The following is a 21,513-nucleotide window of genomic DNA, read 5'->3' as shown; positions in this document are numbered from 1 at the left end:
AAATCGTCAGCATCCAATATATAGTGTGACACTATTGGCTTCAATACTAGATACAATAATAGTTTTAAAAAACAACAACCAAGGGTTAAACCCAAAGATCACATATAGGCTATACTCCACATAACATTTATTTCCATAAGTAGTATTATCATTACAGTTTCTTTTAGATATATTTGGTCGCTCTGCATCTTCTTTGCAGCTTTAGACATGCCTGTTTGGTTTTTTAATATCTTTGTTTTTAATTGTTAAAATTGTATTATTGTATTATTATTGAGTTATTGTACAAAAACCACATTTGATCCAAAATTGAGGTTTTTGTAGATAACACAAACTATACATTTTTTAATCCTTGTGATAAGATGAATAATCTGGTATATTAGTATCTGTCAACAAGATTGGAGCATTTTAAAAATGTTACCCCTGTATGACATTTCGTGATCTCTAGCGATTACCAGGGTCAAATCCCAAACGGCTCCACGTCTTAAAACTGGACATTGTACTTCATGTGTGAAAATTCTCACGCTTCTAAAAAGTACACAATGCTTTAGCTTAGCAGCTGTACTAATAGGAGAACAAAAGATGATAGAACTAGGCACTAGAAATATATTAAAGGACGGTTTGTTCTCTATTACGCGATTTGTAGTACAGGAAGCTTATGTCCTCGATTATGGTGAAATTGTATTCTGTCTTTAACGAAGTCTATATAGTAATGAACATAGCGTTTTGGCATTACGCTGTTTGTTTGTATGTTTGTTTGTTTGCCTTTAATTCCTACCATGGATTGCATGGTTATTCATGTCCGGTAACGGCTGTATAGCTGAAAATTGAAGGAAAAAAAAGAATTTACTAAAAGCAGACATGATCACATAAATCAAGAAGTTAAACAACACTATTACACATTTTTCTATGGAAAATGACTAATTTTGTACAGAATGTTCTCATATTCAGAGCGCTCTCAGTTAAAAGCCAAAACTACAAGACAAAACTAAAAAAAATAACCGATATTTACCTGAGACATTCCTTCTTTCAAAATACCTTAAGGTTGGTCTGAACCCTGGTATTATGGACACTTTCGGGCCTCATAATTGCTAAATTGTTGGTGTAAAGTATATAAAGTATACATATTTAGATATTTTTATCTATTTTTTAAAAATTAATAAAAAAAAGATTTGGCCCAAGAATTTTTTTTTAGGTTGCACAAATAAAAAGGTGGGCCAAAAAACCGTTTTTTTAGAATTTGGGGCCAAAAATGAGCATTTTGGCCCAAATTTGACCTCAAAGATGAACTTATCAAGTCTTTGCCATTCTAAATATGCATACTTTTATATACTTTAGACCAACAATTTAGGAGTTATGAGGCCCGACAGTTTCCATAATTCCAGGGTTCAGACCAACCTTAACAAGGCAGTATGCCCTCGAAACTAAAATATTATGGCAAAAACAAGAATATTCCCCATTATCCCCACCATTTTTTCTCTTTCAAAGACGTTTCTTAAGCTCGTCATATTGTCAAGGTCGCCACATAACTTAAACTGGTCAGTTTCAATTAGCCATTTTCTCTTAAATTCGCCAGCGACGATTGTGAAACTGTTCGTAGTTTATCGCGTGGGAATTCAAAGTCCTCACTTAATTCGTCACTTAAATCGCCCTTATCTCGTCCCCTCGTCGTAGTATATTGCATAAAACATGTAGTAAAACAACCTGTTCGGAAAGTGTAAATTGCTCTCTTAGATGACACGTGCTAGCGCCTTGCTGAATTCGACAGTATTGTCGCGCGATAACAAAAAAAATCCGGACGCAGTAATAGTCAGTGTGATAAATAGAGCCCGTCCGCACGTCCGAGATGTACTACTTCTTTGGACGTGCTATCAAGTTTACCATTCACTTGCTTCAGTTAAACATGTTAACTTGTGGAATACATCAAAAGAGACGTATTCCACGTCCAATGAAAAATGCGGCTGGAAATTTGATGAATTATGGGTTAATTACTCAGAAAATCAAAATTGCAAATGAGAAACATGTAAGAATGACTTAGGCATTTAGCGTAGCAGGCTGACGATATGTGTAACTGAAGCAGGTGAATTGTAAACTTGATAGCACGTCCAAAGAAGTAGTACATCTCGGACGGGCTCTACTTAAGCATTTAGCGTAGCAGGCTGACGATATGCTAAATGCCCCCCCCCATTTTTTTAATCGAATTTTATAGTGTTCTGATTCCGCAAATCACTTAATAGTCGTTTAAAAGTCCAAGTTTTGAGATCATTTAAATATAATCATTTAATATACAAATATTAACAGCCATCTCAAGAACCACTGCACCAATACTATGCTTGTTTGTACCTATTTTAATGCTTTTTTTCATGCTGTTTCCAAATATTGTCATGAAAATGTACAATTATGAAATTTTTGATATTCTATAAAAATTTGAAACTAGTCGTTTGCAGTTGACACCCGCGTGGAAAGAGTTAATGTGCCAGATGCTTACCATTATAGAGTGAACTTAACAGTTGTATTTGTTGCAGTTTCCTCCGCAGCATATCTCATAAGGTATATTGATGGGCTTTTTAGTGTCTTCTCGTGTCGGAACAATGATGTGGTCCGTCAAAGGACGTATTTCACATTGCTGGCCAGGCTTAATACGTGCTGGCGCCGTTACATTCATATAACCTTCGGCGCATTTTTGGCGTTCTTGGGGAGGTACAGGTGCAAGTTTGGTGATGGGTGCCTGGGTAAAGGCAGGCTCGTTACCTATATATTAACAAACATAATCCTTATTAGCTGCTTACTCATCAGTGGAGGAAAATTGAAAGGCTTTAATGTCGTTAATTACTCATTTTTTCCGGCAATTAAGAATATCAACGGGGGTATTAATACACGTACACTGACATGCATTGTAAGTCCCTTAAGTAATCATTATAAGTTATCCAGCAATCTAGACCTAAAATGATCGTCGATTCCATTATTTAAATTAATGATAAGCCACTATGGAATATCAGACATGATGCAGCCATGTACTCTCGACAATATTAAGACTCGAGCTCCATGCATATATTTTTTTCGAAAACACTACTTTTAGAATTTCGACTTGTTATAGACGACAACCCCTTCAAATTCAATTAGAGAATAAACAATAGGAGTTTTTATTTTGGCTATCCTCTACTGTGTGATAGACGACAGGCAGGTCCAATATTTTGAGTAGTGGATGCCGGCACGTACTGATAACGCGTGCGAGTATTCCGCACTTCGTCTACGCATACAACGCGATACATAGGCGCACCTCTATGAGCGTGTTACGCGTTATCAACACTCATGATGACGTGAGTCGTCTATCGCCTGATAGACGACACCGAAAATCATGCGATTGTCCAATCAGATTATGTGTGTACGTTATAGACCACTCTCACTGACTAAGAATTAGGGGCCTGAGGTACGTGCATGCCCCAAAGCTCTGCCATTTTTTCACCCTGATGTGGCAGTGACGTCATCGCGTTGAAGCATCTGTTTCACGCGGCATCTACACGACGCCTTATAACGTGTGCGTGTATACGCCAGCGCTTTTAGCGACCGCTGGTGATTTGAACTTGCGCCTAATGACATACGCACTGATGTCACTACCAGATCAGGGTGAAAAATTATATAGTTACGTCTCTTTCAGTTGTAGCAAAGTTTCTATAAATGATTATTCGCTTATTATTATAATTCGGTCATAATTCGCTTCAAGACTCACCTTCGATATTAACCGTCCATTCCGTTTCTTTTGATTGCATGACACAATTTCCAGGTTCCTCATCAATAGCAACGCCTTCATTAACCTGGAGACGGAAGGACTGTGTGCCTTCGATGGCGTCATTCAGATGTACATCAAACTCTATGAAGTTGTCTCGAAACTTGCATTGTCTTGGATCAGATGAATCAATCTTGCTAGCGATGTTCCCAGATTGATCTAAAAGAACTATGTACGCTGATTGAGGTGGGCGATGAACCTGTATAAGGACAATTTAAATATGATAACTACTAATTATTTATGGTTTGTTGAAGCTTTACGTTAGAGGCTCCTTAAGGTTATACGAGGTATTAATGGTCGAAGCAGCCATAAAAATCGATTTTCATTATCTGAATCAATATATTATTGAAAAATAACACTTTGGTGTTTTGCAAAAGTACATTCTACAAATCATACACTTTGAAAACCTGCTTAATTTATTATTGTTAATGAGTTATGTACGTTTTACAAAAGTGTTGTTGTTTCAGTCCTCTTTACAACATAACTCAAGAACCACCGGTGCACCGGACCTAGAAAAGTATATATGTGATATTTGAATTCTTCTACACGCTCGCTATGAATTGAGCAATGCAATTTTTGCTGAAGCCCACTACTATTCGCAAGATTCTGTGAACTACATTTTTTGTTGCTGCTTCGACCAACAATACATCGTATTACCTTAAAGTATTAACCAATTCTTCTGGGCAGTGTTAGTTAACCAAAAAAATGAACTATACGGGCTATTCCAGTGGAAATCCGCACATCAAATCATAAACTTGGCTACAGTAGATGGGAACTTCTTGTTAGGTGATTGGCCAAACTATAGATTTATTGGTTGATATTTAGGGGTGCATATTTGGACTCAAGTGCACTCAAGTCAAATCCATTGGTCAGTGTAGGGAGGTGTGCATAGCTCAATTGAGATTGTTCAGTCTTGTTCCAGGGTGAAAACATCATGAAAGGTTGTGAAAGATTTGTTTTGGCCCCTGAACATGTATAAAACATTACCAAACTATACAAAACTATACGCAACTTTAGTGTACACATGTTGAGAGGCCAAGTGGACTTACGGTCTTCTTGCGTTCAGGTCTTCAATTTTGTGTCTTTGAATGACAATGGAAGAATGATGTCAAGATGCATTTACAAACTTGCTGCTATCAATTAAGTCATCTTTTCTTACCGGCCTATTGAACGAAATAGTCCATTCCTTAAGAGAGGTTTTGGTCTGATCCCTGGATGGATCGCTCGATTCTGGCATAGGGAATAGTTCATCTCCGGTGACCACGTTCAACGTGATGAAAGACCAAGTACTTGCGAATCTAAAAACCGATAAACAGGATAAACATGAACTAGTTTAGTATGACTCAAAAAGAAAGGTAGATGTCACTTAGCGCCAAATTTGCTTTTCAGTGTAATTTTCGTCCACTATATCAACTTAAACATAATTTCCAAATCGATAAAAACTGCACATATTTATGAAAGACGAAAATTTATCACATTTTGGAATTATTTTCATACCATATAAAAAAAGGTTGGTCAAACAAAGTTGGGGGCGCGAGTTGGCTCAGTGATTCTTCCCTCACATTGCATCACTGAGGTCCCGGGTTCAAACCCAGATCGCACCTGCTTTATACCGATTCCATGCTCGCTCTCGCAGGTTTTCTCCGGAATCTCCGGTTTCCTCCTGCTTAAAAAGATCGGTGATTTTTTGTTTGGTTATCACAAGCTTCCTTCCCCCGATGAAATTTTGGGAGCTGCACAGATAATTGGTGGATGTTACAATCTAAGTTCTGTCTTTACCGCCGCCTTCAGGAACTCATCATCACGACACTTTTAAACAAACCTTGCCTGAGTTTGATTGACAGATGACGTCAGACGCAAACTCTTTCACATTATTCCACTGAGAACTTACCTCGTACATCAACACCACTGAAGCCCAAGTTGTGTCTACCAATTTGGTCTGTTAAGGGCGTCCAATTAAGGGTGACTGCCTTACGTAATGAGTGACCTTCAACATCTGCAAGTGCAGATGTAATCATACCTCTCGGTTTGTTAGTCTCGATGTGGTCGATGCTATTCAATAGAAAAAGGAGAACAAAGGAAATTGGCTTTTAAACCGTATTATTAATTTAGATTCTTAAATACTTGAGAACGTTGCTGCAATCTTATTGGTTCTTAGCCTACCCGTGTGATTTGACACGATATCACACGGGTCAGCGCGTACGTGTGCATCGACGCAATACGCGTACTCGCTATTTGAACCAATCGGGGGCGCATAGGAACAACGGGACTGATCGATTTTTAAGCCCTATGTAATTCCTTGTAAAATGCAGGATTTAGTTTGATTAAAATTTGTAATAGTTATGATATTTTATTTGAATTGATGTGTTATTAAGAATGAGAATAAAGGTATTGTTTTTAGCCGCTGTCGTGCATCTATCGTCTCATATAAAAGGGCGGCATCATTATTTTTGCCGTAAGAAAAACTCGGCTTCGCCTCGTTGTTTTACTTAAAATAATGATGTCGCCCGATAGATGCACTAAAATCACTAATAGGACTGACATTTTCTCTGACTTACGGTAGTCTTGCAGTAGCCGCCTGTGCCACAACATCAATGTGAAGGTGCTGATTAACTTGAACGGTTCGGCAACTTTTTACCGGTTCTATGATTTTCGGTACTTCGCATGTGGTAGAATCAGAGCTTACATTCAGGAGAAATGATAGCGAAACCTTACTCAAAGGGTCGCCATATTGGTCAAGATCCTCTATCATTACTCGTACGGCATAATATCCAACAGGTCCAGATGTATCGAAAAGTAACGTGCAGTTAGGCTAAAAATGTAAAAGACAATACTTGCTCAACAGACAATGTCACTCAGAACGCTAGTTAGTCCATGGCTATTGTTATACAAGACACACTCAGTCACTTAATTAGGCATTGGAAATGATCGAAGTCGGTGTTGAAATAAGCAACATTTTTACTTACACCTTTTCACTTCATGATTAATTTTCTCGGTTAAATGAAAACCAATAACTTTCATTTATTCGGTAAATATACCTATAATGCTTGGTATTCTATATTTTTTTCAATCACAAGTGTTAAACTTAGGCGTGAAATGTAGGCTTCTAGTGTAAGATTTTCACAGGCTTCAACTTGCCCCATGAGCTTTTTGGAGGGGTCATCGTTTTTGATTTTTCAGAGTAACATAATTCGTTAATGAAAGATATTTCCCACGTTCTAAAGCACATCACATAGGGGCCGGCTATATCTCATAGTTTTGTCAGAATTTCGTGGTTTTTTTTTTTTTTCAATTCCGACTACCAATTTTGTCAAATCAACTCACGAATGTACCCATGGATGGGTTATTTAGCAAGCCACAATGGAAATATCGATTATTTCTGCTGGTTATATAAGAAATGAAGTAATGAGACAAAACTATAATATATAGACCCACACGAGGTGGGGAAAATTTTTCTTTAGCAAACTATATTAGTTTGAAACGCAAGAAACTTTATTCCAGAAAAAGCTCACGGGCGAAGTTGAGGCCTATAAAAATCAAACATCTTAGACTAAAAGACAGAATTTCATGCCGAATTTTAACACCAGGATTTTTTTAAAGCACCAGGTTTTTTATCCGATATCATTGAAAAAAAAAAAAAAAATCTTATTTTACCGACCAAAAAATTAATTTCAAAGCAAAAAGGTGTGGCAAAAAGGTGTATCTCTGAATTGTGCTGATTTAAACATTGTATCGATCGACCTTTAGTACGACTATGCATAACAACAAGGGATGGTGAGTAGCGTTCTAGGTGATATTTATTTAATTGAATATCATTTGAGGGATCAACGTATAAACTCGCTGATCGATAAAAGTTTAAGATACTGATCATCGTGATTCACCTTTTAGGTAAACCCCATGGGCCTCTGTGTGTGGCCCGCCCTGATGTCATCAGTAACGTAGTAGGGTCTTATTTAGGGTATTCTTGGCCGCGAGACCAGTGGAAGGATTGATGGTTGCTAACGGTGGACTAACTCCAGGAGGGGTTTAAATTCATAATACAGGGGATTGCGGTAATGCATATCAAACTGTACGTCTGGACACAAGAATTACAACCAGTATCAAATTAATATATGAATACAAAACCCACCCAAGTCCATACTTTGGCCAAATAGGGTTAAGCATGGGAAATTGTTGCTATACATAGGCCTGTCATATGTATGTCAAATTCATCCTCTGTGTCTATTGAGCATGTGAAAAATAGCACATATGAAAGAACCACCCAAATCCAGTCTTGTTACACATTAATTAAAATCCAGTATGTATAAAAGTCCACTTGTAACACATTCATTGCTGGAGAGTGACTTTTGAAAAAAAAAAAATGGGTTTAATCAAGGAAATTGTGTGGTTTATATTACATGGCAGTATGCTTATCAACATTATACATACCCGCGTGCTTTATTTTGTATTATCTTACTAGTGGTAATCTCAATCCAACATTGTTGTCTTTGTATATGATTCAAAAAAACACCCAAGTACAGCATTTAAAATGAATCCCCACGAAGTCCCTGAAATGCTAATCGTCATACCTAATACTGTTTAACCCACTCATTTACACGTAAAACCTATCATATTGACCAGGTAAATCTAACTGAAGGAATTAAAATGATAGACATGTTGTTGTTTTGTTTTTTCTCAAAATCACTTCCTATGGACTTGGGTGGGTTTTGAATTCCTATATTCAAATTTCCAAAGGGCAATCATAACGGGTCACAATTTTGAAATGCTCCAATTTAAATAAAAATGGAAGACGCTGCAGACCCGCTGCGGTAAGACGCTAACAAAATTAGCCTCTGTGCCTCTGTGCCACAACCTTTATTCTTATGTACAGAAACTATATTTAAATGCTTCGTAGAAAGACACACTAATAATCCTCTATATTACCTCATGTTAAATGTCATATTGCTTTAACGTTTGGCATTTCCACGGTTGATGAAACAATATGATTATTCCGAAACTGTCAAAATCTTGATTTTGATTGATCGTAGCTGTGCAGTGGTGACGTAGGTTAGGCTTTATTGAATCCACATATTTCGTTTTACTTACGTATATTGTTATATAATCAAGCTCTCCGCACATGGTGTTCTTATAACCCTCATAACATTCACCCAGAGAGGCGTTAGTGTACCGGCAACGATACGCATCGTCATCAGGATCAGTAACTGTGTAAAAATATACGAGTTACTTCTGCATTATACAGACTTGACATTTAATATGGAATATTTTTTCGCAAAATTCCAAGACTGGTCTGGTAGGGGTCTGCATAAACCGCACGGGCTAAATACTATTTGGGGTGTGCCGGGAGATGGTGTAAATGTACTTTCCATTAGTTTACATTATGGCGCTCATAATGTAGTGAATTAGCCTAAAATGGCGGATTTAAGGAGACTGAATTTGATTTTTGTGGGGGTAGAATTTCTGAATTTGAGCAGCATTATTCTGATATTATCAAATTTATTGAGGTTTGAGGCAGGGGCTATTTTAACGTGCCTCACTGTCACGTACGTGACGAGATAAAATATTCGTGCAGTGACAATTAACAATCCGAGAAGATATGCTTTAATAGTAGACAATGGTAGAGCCTTTCTTATGGTCACATTCAGGTAAAAATGTCAATTTTTTTATTTTTGAAACGCACTCTACTTCATCAACACTTTTATCTCATTGCACGATCGTGACAGTGAGGTACGTTAAAATAGCCCCTGGTTTGAGGCGATATTTACTGAACCTAAACACCAATAAGTGTTCGTCAGAACTGAAATGCACTTGTAATCTACCAGTTTTGAAAGTGGAGGAGCTTTTAAAATATGGCTTTAAAAGTGGTACGCACTCAGGAAGTCTGAATGGCCCCCTGGGGCCAAATTTTATAAACGTACTGTACACAAAGAAACAACGTGAGTTCATTGGACAACAAGGAATCCGCGCAGTTGTTTTGTTCCGTAAGTTTAAAACATTTGACCCCAGTGGGGCCATTCAAACTTTCTGAGTACGTACCACTTTTAAGAGCCCTATTTTTAAGCTCCTCCCATGTTCGAAAAATTGGTACATTGCAAGTGTATTTCAGCTGTGATGAATGCCAGTTGCTGACGAAGTTTAAGAAATATCACCTCAAACCCCTATAAATTTGATATTAACTGAAAAATGTTGCATAAAGTCCGAAATTGTGTCCCCCACAAAGCTCAAATTCAGCCTCCCTAAACCCGCCATTTTAGGCAATTTCACTACATTATGAGCACCATTATGTAAACTTATGGAAAGCACATTATCTATCAGACAATTATTTTACACCATCTCCCGACACACCCTAATATATATTTACTCCGTCCAGACCAGTCTTGAAATTTTGTGAAAAAATATTCCATATTAAATGTCAAGTCTGTAATTCTACGTCATAATATTTAGAGAGGTAACGATACTAATTTTTTTTTTTTTTTTTGCAATCCTGTACCTAGACTTCTCCGTAGTCCACTTGCCCATTTTGCATATTCTGGCTATTACATTTAATAATAAAACTCTGATTGTATTAATTTGTGTGCAATTGATAGATTTTCACATCTGATCTTTTTAGTCACCGTACTCCCTCTGTTTATTAGCTTCCCAAGGATTTTATTTTACTCGGGCTTTCGCGAATAAACTGGTAAATTCCAAAATCAGTATTGTTCAGTATTAAAGTGAGCCATTATTCAAGATATGTTGCATTCAATAACATAAGTATACTTACTTTTACTGTCACTAATTATATAAACTCTTTATGACCATTTTACTATAGGTTTTCCCAGAGTATTTCGTACTTGTGTCATTGATTTTCATACAAAAGACATTTCAATTTCGTCCCGAAAAATCTTCGAGCAAGAAACTCCAGTTCAATTTCGCTATTGTGCCATTAGATTTCAACATTGTAGCATTAAATTTCGTGTTTGTGACATTGATTTTCGTCAAATTGCAGGTCAATTTCGTCTGAAAATGCGTAGCGATCCCTTTTGCAAAAGCAAATTCGTCATTTGTCATTGAAATTCATTATCGTTTCATTTAATTTCGTCTCATATAGGCATAAATACATGTTAATCTAGCGTTCATTTTGGGGGTTTCTTTTAGGTCTGTTTTGTTTTGAATATTTTTAAATATATTTTATCTTTTACTTATGCTTATGTGCCATTATAGGCTTTAATTTCTTTTTACCTTTTTAATCCAATAAATTGTTACAAATATAAGCATGTTAAAGATTATTCTTGAAACTGATATAAGTACAAAACATTTTTAAGCAACCTTATGTGCAAAAGAGATCCAAAATATATGTCTTATTTCACTCAAAAAAAAAATGCCCAAAACAGGCTTTTCTAAGAATGTTTATGGTAAACATGTAAGACGACTCAATTTAAAGAGCATGTTAACCAGTGTTGTAGTCGAGACCGGCCTATCCGAGACAAAGACCGAGACCGAGACCAGGCAGTCCGAGACCGAGACCAAGACCGAGACCGGCTGGTCCGAGACCGAGACCAAGACCGAGACCGGCAGGTCCGAGACCAAGACCGAGACCGAGACCGGACTTAAAAGTAATATAATCAGTGAACAATGGTACCGCACGCATTAACATTTAGGAGGTGGAGGGGGGGGGGAGGTCAGGGAATCACATGTTTTGTTCGGTTTCAAAACGTTTCATAACCTTTCCTAAAGTGGACATTTTAACATATCTGGTAACCATTGCGAGTCTTTTAAAATGTTATGAAGAAAACCAAGAAGGATTTATGTTTTGCTGGGATTAACTGTAATGTTACTACTTTTTGAATGATGTATATTACGATTATTTGGGCATATGCAACAAACTATAATGTGCTGCTTAAAATAGATTTTAACGGAGCTGTAAATATAATCTACAGGATTCTGGTCCTTCTGGAGTTTGAGATTGAATTTGTTTATGATGAATTTATACAATATTTTAAACAATTAATAATTGGGCCTACATGTAATTATAAATAATTGAGTGTAGGTCTTGAGGTTAGAATTAGAATGATTGACGATTTAGTTAACTTTTATGATTCAATTCATGAAAACTGTTTAAGCAGAATTAAGGGCTACTAAATGACCAGAATGGTGCTATTTTACCGGTCTCGAACCCGGTCTCGGACCGAGACCTCGAGACCAGGAGGGCCGAGACCGAGACCAAGACCGAGACCAGCAGGTCTCGAGACCAAGACCGAGACCAAGACCAGGCCTAGCTGGTCTCGAGACCGGTCTCGAGACCTTCAACACTGATGTTAACCTCTTTCATTCGATACCAAATTTGTAGCACTTGAAGTTTTCAAGTTCTGAGCTTTTTTTGATGTTTTGGGTCATGTTCCTGTTTGCTTGGAAATGCTTACTATATATTCCTTCAGATTGTTCTATGTATACGGTAGTTTTTTAAAAATTCTTTAACAATACTCTATTCTTTATATTCTTCTTATGATCTTTATGCATTTATTTCATTTTCTTATATAATTTTAGGATTATTTAAGGTTTTCCTTTTCAACTAAGAGTAAGAACTTCAACATAAACTAAAACGAACGAACAGTCCTTTTAAATAGGCATATTATACATCCATTTAGCACCTGACGAATATAAATGACATTTGTATTAAAATGAATGACAAAAGACGAAATTGCTTTTACGATTCACAAACCATCGCCACGCGAGACGAAATTGACCACAGATTTGACGAATACCAATGATACAAATGTGAAATATACTGATCAAAATATGAAATTCAATGACCGAATAATGAAATTGCTTTTGAGTTTGTGCGACTACGATTTTTAGGACGAATTTAAACTGTCCTTTTTATGAATATGAATGATATAAGTGCGAAATACTCCGGGAAAACCTATATTAATTATAATACACATCAGTATAATCAGGATGCGTTCATCAAGGTTAATAATAACACATTTTTACTTCAATCAAACTGTACCGTGTGATAGACGACAGTATTTTAAGTAGTGGATGTCGGCGCAGTTCAAAATTAAGTAACTGTCATGAAAACACCCCTACTTCTGAAATAAACGAAACTTTTTTACCGCGCTCTCGTTCCCGTATCATTATAATTATATAGAACGCGCTACATAAACGCGCTGCAGTTGCTGCCGTCAACCGTGTGATAGCCGGCATGCAGAAACCAATGCCACAGCCACTGATCAAGTATTTTATAACGTCTATTATGATTTATCAAGTACATTATAATTAATCGGTTGTTTCAACTAGTGAATTATTTTCCTTTTAATTGCAACATCTGGTTTTCTTTTTTCTATTAACTATATATAAATATTCAGTCTATAGGTACTTGCATGAAAAATGACACCCGTTATATTATGAAACCTTGAGCTCGATTTATAGAAGCCGCACCATTCCACTTGTGTGTTAGCTTTATTACCTTTCTTACATAATAATGCAACAACGCTTTATACGCAATTTCATGGCATCTGGGAAAGTGCTCTACAATATTTACAAAAATATATTATAGTAATTATTACCAACATAAAAAGCAAAATTAATACAATGTGGTAATTTCTTCAATAATGCTGGGCTTTGAATAAGTATGATGGATACCACAAGAAAAAATATTGAGAACGCATTTTCAAATTTGTTTAATGTTATTGCATTTATATTTAATGTTCTCATTAGGAAACGAATTTGAATTCAGATGATTGAGCTCAGTAATACAGCAAAGAATGTCTTCCAATTCATGAAAACAAATAGATAATCAGCTTATCGGATTAAAATCTTAGAGGAAGGTCTTGCTGCTCAGCGAGTGTTTGTAATTATCAGAAGGTTTTCTCCAAATTCATTCTCTAATGTGTAAACGTTTTATATTTTCAAAACAATGTTTTCGATTTTCGATTGGCACGCATCAACAACACTGACTGAGAGTTTAAATCTAACACTTCCTTTCATGCAGCAGTATATTAATTGAAAAATATCACCACTATAGTTTTAAGAGCCAAGAGATTGAAATATATTTTTTCTACAATAGCCATGGCCTTTCTTCGTCATCTTCTTCCTTTCCTTAATTCGAACTTCTTAAAATAGCTAACTTTGCTGTGGTAAAATGACAAATTACCCTGGGGTAACTTCGGTGGAGTAATTTTAATTTTAAAACTGGAACTTACGTTTTGTAACTTGTGTCTGGGGTCACCAGATTTCACCCAGCACATAGCCTGCTGGACTGGTCACGTGACAGACGGCTAGATATCGTCTTGATAGCATGGGAACGGGCATTCACTCGGTCGGACATCCGGGAACATTGTCCCCTTCGTCCCCTTTACACAAGTGCGCGCATAGCAATCAACTCGAGAAAGGGGAACTGCGCATGCGCACACTGGTTTTACAAGGCTATTTCCCCTTTGTGACGTCAGCCCGACCAAGATAATGAGATGAATTTACGTGACCAGTCCAGCGTGCAATTGCCTGATGAAGTCTGGTGGTTCCCGACGCAACGTAGCAAAGTTGCACAAAGTTCCAGACTTAGAATTCTTTGCAAAATTATGTTTACAACTACAATCTGTCAACTCTGAAGTACAACGTACAGACGCACCCCCACACATTGTGCCGACTTTGAAGACACGCATACCTGCAACAGAGCACTACGCACTGTTAACGCGCTGTATACGCGCGCGTTGTCACTTTGTACTTCAGTGTGAACAAACTGTAAGCCTACTATTCATTCAGGAGCATTCACTCATTAGTTTTCTACAGACAACATCACGTACCTGGTATTTCCAGCCAGTATTTGCATCTAGTATGAAACAGTTGTAATGGTATGGGAGATGTGATGGGTGATGAATTTATCAGTCCGTTATCAAGTCGTGGGTTGAGGTCAATTTCAGTATTCATTCGCCATCCTAGTTGCGTATGCGGCCAGACGTTTTGAATTGGGTTGACCCAGCAACAAACTTGGTAACTTAAAATAAAAGTGAGAGAAAGTTAAAACAAAAATAATAATAATAATGCTTCCATTTTTAAGTCTCATACTCTCGCTCTTTCTCCTTATCAAGAAAAACAAGTCCAGCTGTTACATATAGAACTATCTATTAGGATTATTTTTTAGAATACATCATTTTGCGTAATAACGCGTTAAAGAGTTTCAAATCCAGACTTTAGCAGCATATTGAAGATTAATTTTGCCAATTAATAGCCCACTGCGAAACGCGTAGCTCTATTTTGGTCCAAACACATTTGTCAAAGCGGGCTAAAAAGGACGATGCACGTGACAATTATTGCTATATCTTCTTTTTTTTTCTTTTTATCAATTTTTTCTATTAGGATTTTAGGTGGGGGTGTCATCTATGGAGAAATGTGGATGGGACAAGCCCCCCCCAACCCACGACTGCTACCTATATATGGTGCCCAGATTTCTCAATAAACTTATAACCCGTGTAATATTAGGTTCAATTTAGAGAACGATCCTGATATAGTGTTTTAATGCCACAATGTTACTCGTGTTTCTTAAAATGATCGAAAGCAGTAAATACGTACTAAATCACAGCTCTCTTGGTGTCTGCCGGAACTGTCACTTGGAAGATTTTACCACCCATGTCCCAATCACTTTTCTCGTTTAAATCTGTGCAATGCCAAAGTAACCCGTAATCGTACGGTGTCCCGCCTACACACCTGTAAAGAAATTTATAAAATATGTTTATATTAAATTAATATCTAAAAACGATTTATTTGAACAATTGATATAATTATACAGCAGGTAACTATTGCGTCCGACAGAGAACGCAATACGAAAGTCTGGCAGTACAAACAGATTGTACAAGAGTAGCGTAGACCAGGGATTTTGAACTAAATGGGATGGGCGACTGAAATCACGTGACGATATGTGGAACGTTAAAGGTTTAGTAAATTAGGTCACCCAGACACTCTCACCATAGACCCTGAAATGCTCTCACTGATATAATTTACGAGTTGTAATAATACTGGTAGGTAAAAACATTGATTTGTTAAACTATTGTCGATTCCAAATTAATAAATATAAGACATAGTATAGTACTTTTCTTCGGCCGATATGATGGTGATTTTTTTGAGATAATCTACGCATTACATTCCTGATTTAGCCAGAACGATGTAGGTCTATTATTCAGTGCGCATGGTCAAAGGTTCATTTAGACTAGCCACAAACTATCCGTTGGAAACCCTATTAACGTGGAAACAAACAAGGACCATGCGTTAATAATTACAAAATGGCGGGTGCGTGTATCCCAGGTCGAACCATGGGGTGCTGCGACATTACCCTTATCAGCTCTCACCCTCCTGCGTAGACATAGTAGAAGAGCAGTAAATCAAGGACCGGAATAGTTGACCCATTAGTGAAACTTACTCATCACATATTAGATTGCCTATTGTTCTTAGGTTATTCGTTCCAACATGACGGCAAACATCGTGGCCAATTGTCTTCCATTCACCTGGCTCCATTACCCGAAATCCATTGAAACCCATGTTATATGTCACCTCCACCTGCAATGGTAAAAGAATCATGGGTAAAGGTGGGATGGAACAAATTTCACTAGAACGCGTGAAATTGAGGCAAGCTATACATCGATTAAGAATATTGATAATTTAAGTGAAAAGACAATTTTGATAATAATGTTTATCACATTAAAAAAAAAGTTTAAGTACCACCTCCAGAATATCCTCCTTGATAAAAGACTGCGTCAGAGCACTGTTGTTTGGTCCTATAAAACGTGTCATTAATTACTAAATGAGAACATTGAGGGCTCTAATTATTGTAATCCTACATCTTGGAATAGATGCATCGGGATTGTATAAAAGTCATAAAGTTCGTTAATTATGTAGTCAAATCTAATTTTCTACTCACGGTATTAGACAGTTTCGTCAACCAGTTCGGTTGACTTCTTCAGTAATGCGATGATCCGCCTACTCTCCCGCGAAATTTCTCATTCCTCGGGTGCACAGTTCTTAACAGCGGATCATACATGTGATTTAGAGAGTAGATGCCCTCAACCTGGTTGACGGAACTGTCTAATACCGTGAGTAGAAAATTGGATTTTACTACATAATTAACGAACTTTATTGTAAGCCTAATTTACATATTGGAGGTGAAGATTTATTAAAAATGATAAATGATATGAAAAGCACCATACAGATGCCTAAATCACGAACCAATAAGTTTTAATCAAAATGATTAAATCCCTAAATTTCTACATAATCAATAATTTGTGTGAATAAATAGAGAAATAAGTAGATTAATATGCGAATGAAGAAAAAGTAGCATCATAAATAAAGCACAATTTCAGGTAATATGAATTTAATAAATTTAATTAATCATCATTACCCAAGACTAAAGTAGAAAATTAAAAGTTTTGATTTTCAAGTTAAATAATGTTACAACCCAACAGCACTGGGAGGGTCTAAAATCATAAAATTTATGCTATCACCACTTTAAAAGAACATTTTGCTGTTTAACTGTCGGCGTTCGATCAAACTCACCATAATATTGGGGTCATGACCCCAGTGACTCTTTATTTTACGAAACTTTATGAGTAACAATAATTTTTAATCAAACGCAATTTTGGTAAATACGTGTTTTTAATCTTCTGTTCTATTTTACTGTTTGTAAAGATAGGACAACTAACATTTCATCCGATAATATATCGTATTAAATATTAACATATATTAAGGCCCCTAACGTGAAGGAAATTCCATTATTGGGAAAAGTGAAACATATTTTATTTCTGTTTGTATTACATTGCAAAAATGTTTTGCAATGTAATTTTGATAAATGTTCCCCTTTTAGAGTCCAAATCCAGAATAAATTTGCGACCAAATAAATGGCTAATAACATGATTATTGGTTATTTCTTCATGTAATTATACACGAAGTTAGGGATAGGGTTATGGTTAGGGTTAGAATTAGCTTACGCGAAATAATTTCATGAAGGGTCGACCTTACAGCTGCATTAAAGGTCCATTCTGTGATTTGCTCATCCGAAAAATCGTAAAAATCATCAAAATTCAGATTTTTGTACCTTTGTTATAGATGTGCATAGCCTGCTAGTGGTTCATTCGAACCCGTGTATTTCAGACAAAATAAGGCATTTACATTTAATATGTAATTTATATACTGACCATATGCTGGGAGTATATAAATTAGCTACATGTATTTGAATGGGGTCTCAACTTTGACAACACTGCTGTTTTCCTAATTTTGTTGCCATTTTTTTTTTCATTTTAAAAATACCTAATGACAATTTTAATTACTTATCCTTCACTTTTCGGCAATTTATAAACATTTGTTGGCACTTTCGGTGGGATCACTGAAATGGTCTTTAATCAATTCACCCTGAAGTGACTAACTCCAAAAAAAAAAAAAAGACAAACACAAGTCCTTCGCTATTTGCATGATCCTATTTCATCATGTCAAAATAAATCCAGAGTCAAACAGTGGTGTACCTTATGTTTATCTACCTACCTACCTGATTCGGCTCATCTAGTGGTCTCCAATGGAACGACCCACCCCGAAAATGATGACCATAGACAGGGGCTGCTACTCCAAGCAGTAAAGCAATTGCCACTACTGATAACGACATGTTTCTTCAAGAAAACAAGATATCATGAAAATACGAAATGTAATGTACTACTATTCCACGCAATCCAAGGCTGTAAAACTTATTTTCTGAATACATAAAACCAAAATTCATGGCCGCGAAGTATGACTTAAAGAATGTATTTACCTAATGGTGTCTTTACCAGGGAACTTGATTAGGGAAACGTGAGTTGAATTACGTCACGATTCTAATGACGTATCCTAGGTCTAGACAATAGGCGCCATTAGCGGCCATTTTGCTTCCTACATGACGTTATTCACGTATCGTAAAAATTCAGTACAAAAATATATTAGTTAACAGGTTCAGAATATTAAATCATGTGTTGAGCATACGCTATATTCTGTAGTAAATCGATGGAATGTGATGATGAGCAACGCACTGCGTGGTTTATTATTCTATTGTGTCTGATTTGAGCGCTGACATAATTGGACAATGTTGTCAATCAATATCCATGAGAGTGTACAGTCAACGTCCAGTTTTCGAAATGTTTTGTCTACGTAAGCCATAAATAAAGTAGGTAATGGGGCTACGCATCCTGCACAAGAACAAATAAACAATTGGGGAACGATTGCCAAACAGTTTACCAAACCAAAGTGTTACAATTTAACAAGACAACAAATAAATAAAAATCTCGACCAGCACACAACCGAACTTGAAAAAAAAGCAAGGGAATGTGCCGGCATGGGATTCGAACTCACGACCTTCCGATCTCTAGGCGGACGCTCTATCCATTAGGCTACCAGCTCCCACTGAAACGGTGGTTAAAACTGGGTTTAATGTAAGCAGTACAGATATACAATACACACAAATAAATATTAGTACAGGAGATCATTACTGGTGCGTAATAGGTTCCCCAACATAATATAAGTAAAGTAGCTAATGGGTCTACGCATCCTGCACAAGAACAAACAAACACAATGGGGAACGATTGCTCGCTACAAGAAGAAACTGAATATAATCAATAAGAAAAAAAGAACAGTTTACCAACCCAAAGTGTTACAAATCAACAAGACAACAATTCAAATAAACACATATCCCGACCGGCACACAACCAAATCTGAAAAAAGCAAGGGAATGTGCCGGCATAGGTTTCGAACCCACGACCTTCCGATCCGGCTAGACGGACGCTCTATCCATTAGGCTACTAGCTCCCACTGATAAACGGTGGTTAAAACTGGGTCTAATGTAAGCAGTCGAGGTATGCAATGCGCACAAATAAATATTGCGCAAGTGCACAAGTACAGGAGATCATTACTAATGCTTAATCATTTCCCCAGCATAATACAAGTAAAGTAGGTAATGGGGCTATGCATCCTGCACAAGAACAAATAAACACAATGGGGAACGATTGCACGCTACAAGAGGAAACTGAATATGAATAATAAGAAAGAAAGAACAGTTTACTAACCCAAAGTGTTACAAATAAACGCAAATCCCGACCGGCACACAACCCAACTTGAAAAAAAAAGCAAGGGAATGTGCCGGAATGGGATTCGAACCCACGACATTCCAATCTCTAGACGGACGCTCTATCCATTAGGCTACCAGCTCCCACTGATAAATTGGTTAAAACTGGGTCTAATGTTTTTTTAATTTACGATATAATACACATTTAATGGCAAATGATTAAAAATTGATATTTTTGATATTTAACAGTCCTCGAAGTAAACTTTTATAAATCTAATGATATATACATATCATTCGATTTATAAAGTTTACTTCGATGACTGTCAAATTTTAATAATCTGTCATAAAATTTACGAATTTCAAAAAATTCAAATCAGAGTGCAATTCGATATATCTGATGTGCTCTCAAACGTTGCTGCTACCAGAGCCGTTAAAATGAATTTGGTCATTTTTTTCAAACCTGATTTTTTTTATCATAATGTTTATACATATCCCAACTTACACCTAATTGGATTCAGCCAAATTCATTGCGTTTCTAGGCCATCGGAATAAGTTTGAATAAAATACGTTTAATCCCCATTTAGAACACCACAAGTTAAGCGGCTACGATATTAAAGGAGTTGTTTTTTACTTAAAAAAACTTAAAATGACCAACAAAATGTCCTTATAGTTGCTACTAATAACATTTTATAATATTTGGCAAAAATATAACCAAATTACAATTTGACTTTTGAGTATTTCGTGATCCTAGCATCCTCTTTTTATGACATTTTTCAGTAGATATCCACGGAAAAAGCTTATTCCCAAAATTTCAGTTGATTCCGATTTTGCGTTTGCGAGTTATGCATAATTATGTGTATTACACTGCTCCATAGACAATGAGTTGTAATTTCGTTCTGGTATACCAGACCGAAATTCAAATTTCACGATATCTTTGCTAAACGAATTAATCTGCAAGAAATATTTTGTACATAAACATTATGTAGCCAGAGGTTTCCAGTGATGTAAAAATCTCAACTTTTTTTGAGAAAAGTGGGGGGATGAGGCTGTGGATCACGAAATGCCAGTTTTAAATCGTCTATTTAGGCTTTAGCCTAATCCACATAATATTGATGCCCTGTTAACATCTTTTAGAAGAACTGAAGAGTGTCCTTTTAACATTACTAATATAACACCTGTCCCATTGCATACAGTCGATACATAAAATCTTTGGTTAAGAAATTAGCAGTGCCTTATTGTACAAAATGACATTGTATTACGACTTACCTATTCTTCTGCACGAGTTGTTACAAGCCGATTCATAAAAGTACGACAATCACGTCGTACCTCTGTGTCAAATCTGTTTAAGATGAATCTTTATGACACATTGTTTTTATCCCGAACAGATAGATTAAAATTGTGTGCAATAAATTAAAAGGTTAAGAATGACAAGCAATTATGGCCGCTATGGGTAGTTATTAATCATTGCACAGATGCCCAAACAAGTGGAACGAATAGGCACATTACAGAGCGTCCCAAGAAGAGAAGCACCCACACATTATTGTAAAAGTGGATTTTTTTTTTTACGATATATTTACTTTCACACTTTTTCGCATTACAAATTTCTACCGCAAAAATGACAACGCACGAATATATAGTACACCTTTTATCGTATAAGTTAATATAAAGAAACGTAGAATCGAAA

At 36.5% G+C, this 21,513-nt stretch overlaps 1 protein-coding gene across 1 annotated transcript; it reads right to left on the bottom strand.

The window, feature by feature from the left end:
- Window positions 1-99: 99 nt before the first annotated feature.
- Window positions 100-21,230, bottom strand: LOC140146384 (uncharacterized). The gene is made up of 12 exons (XM_072168220.1): window positions 21,096-21,230; window positions 18,291-18,408; window positions 16,176-16,312; window positions 15,332-15,466; window positions 14,566-14,756; window positions 8,870-8,985; window positions 6,343-6,596; window positions 5,676-5,836; window positions 4,944-5,083; window positions 3,728-3,983; window positions 2,486-2,748; window positions 100-817 (listed from the first exon to the last, which is right to left on the bottom strand). Exons 2-11 carry the CDS (start codon window positions 18,402-18,404, stop codon window positions 2,501-2,503), a joined length of 1,752 nt encoding a protein of 583 aa, XP_072024321.1. The 5' UTR covers window positions 18,405-18,408; window positions 21,096-21,230; the 3' UTR covers window positions 100-817; window positions 2,486-2,500.
- Between the last annotated feature and the right edge of the window lie 283 nt (window positions 21,231-21,513).

This window comes from Amphiura filiformis, chromosome 2, assembly GCF_039555335.1.
Source record: "Amphiura filiformis chromosome 2, Afil_fr2py, whole genome shotgun sequence".
Lineage (NCBI taxonomy): Eukaryota > Metazoa > Echinodermata > Ophiuroidea > Amphilepidida > Amphiuridae > Amphiura > Amphiura filiformis.
The sequence above is the reverse complement of the archived record's forward strand: the minus strand, read 5'-3'. Positions and strand labels throughout refer to the sequence as shown.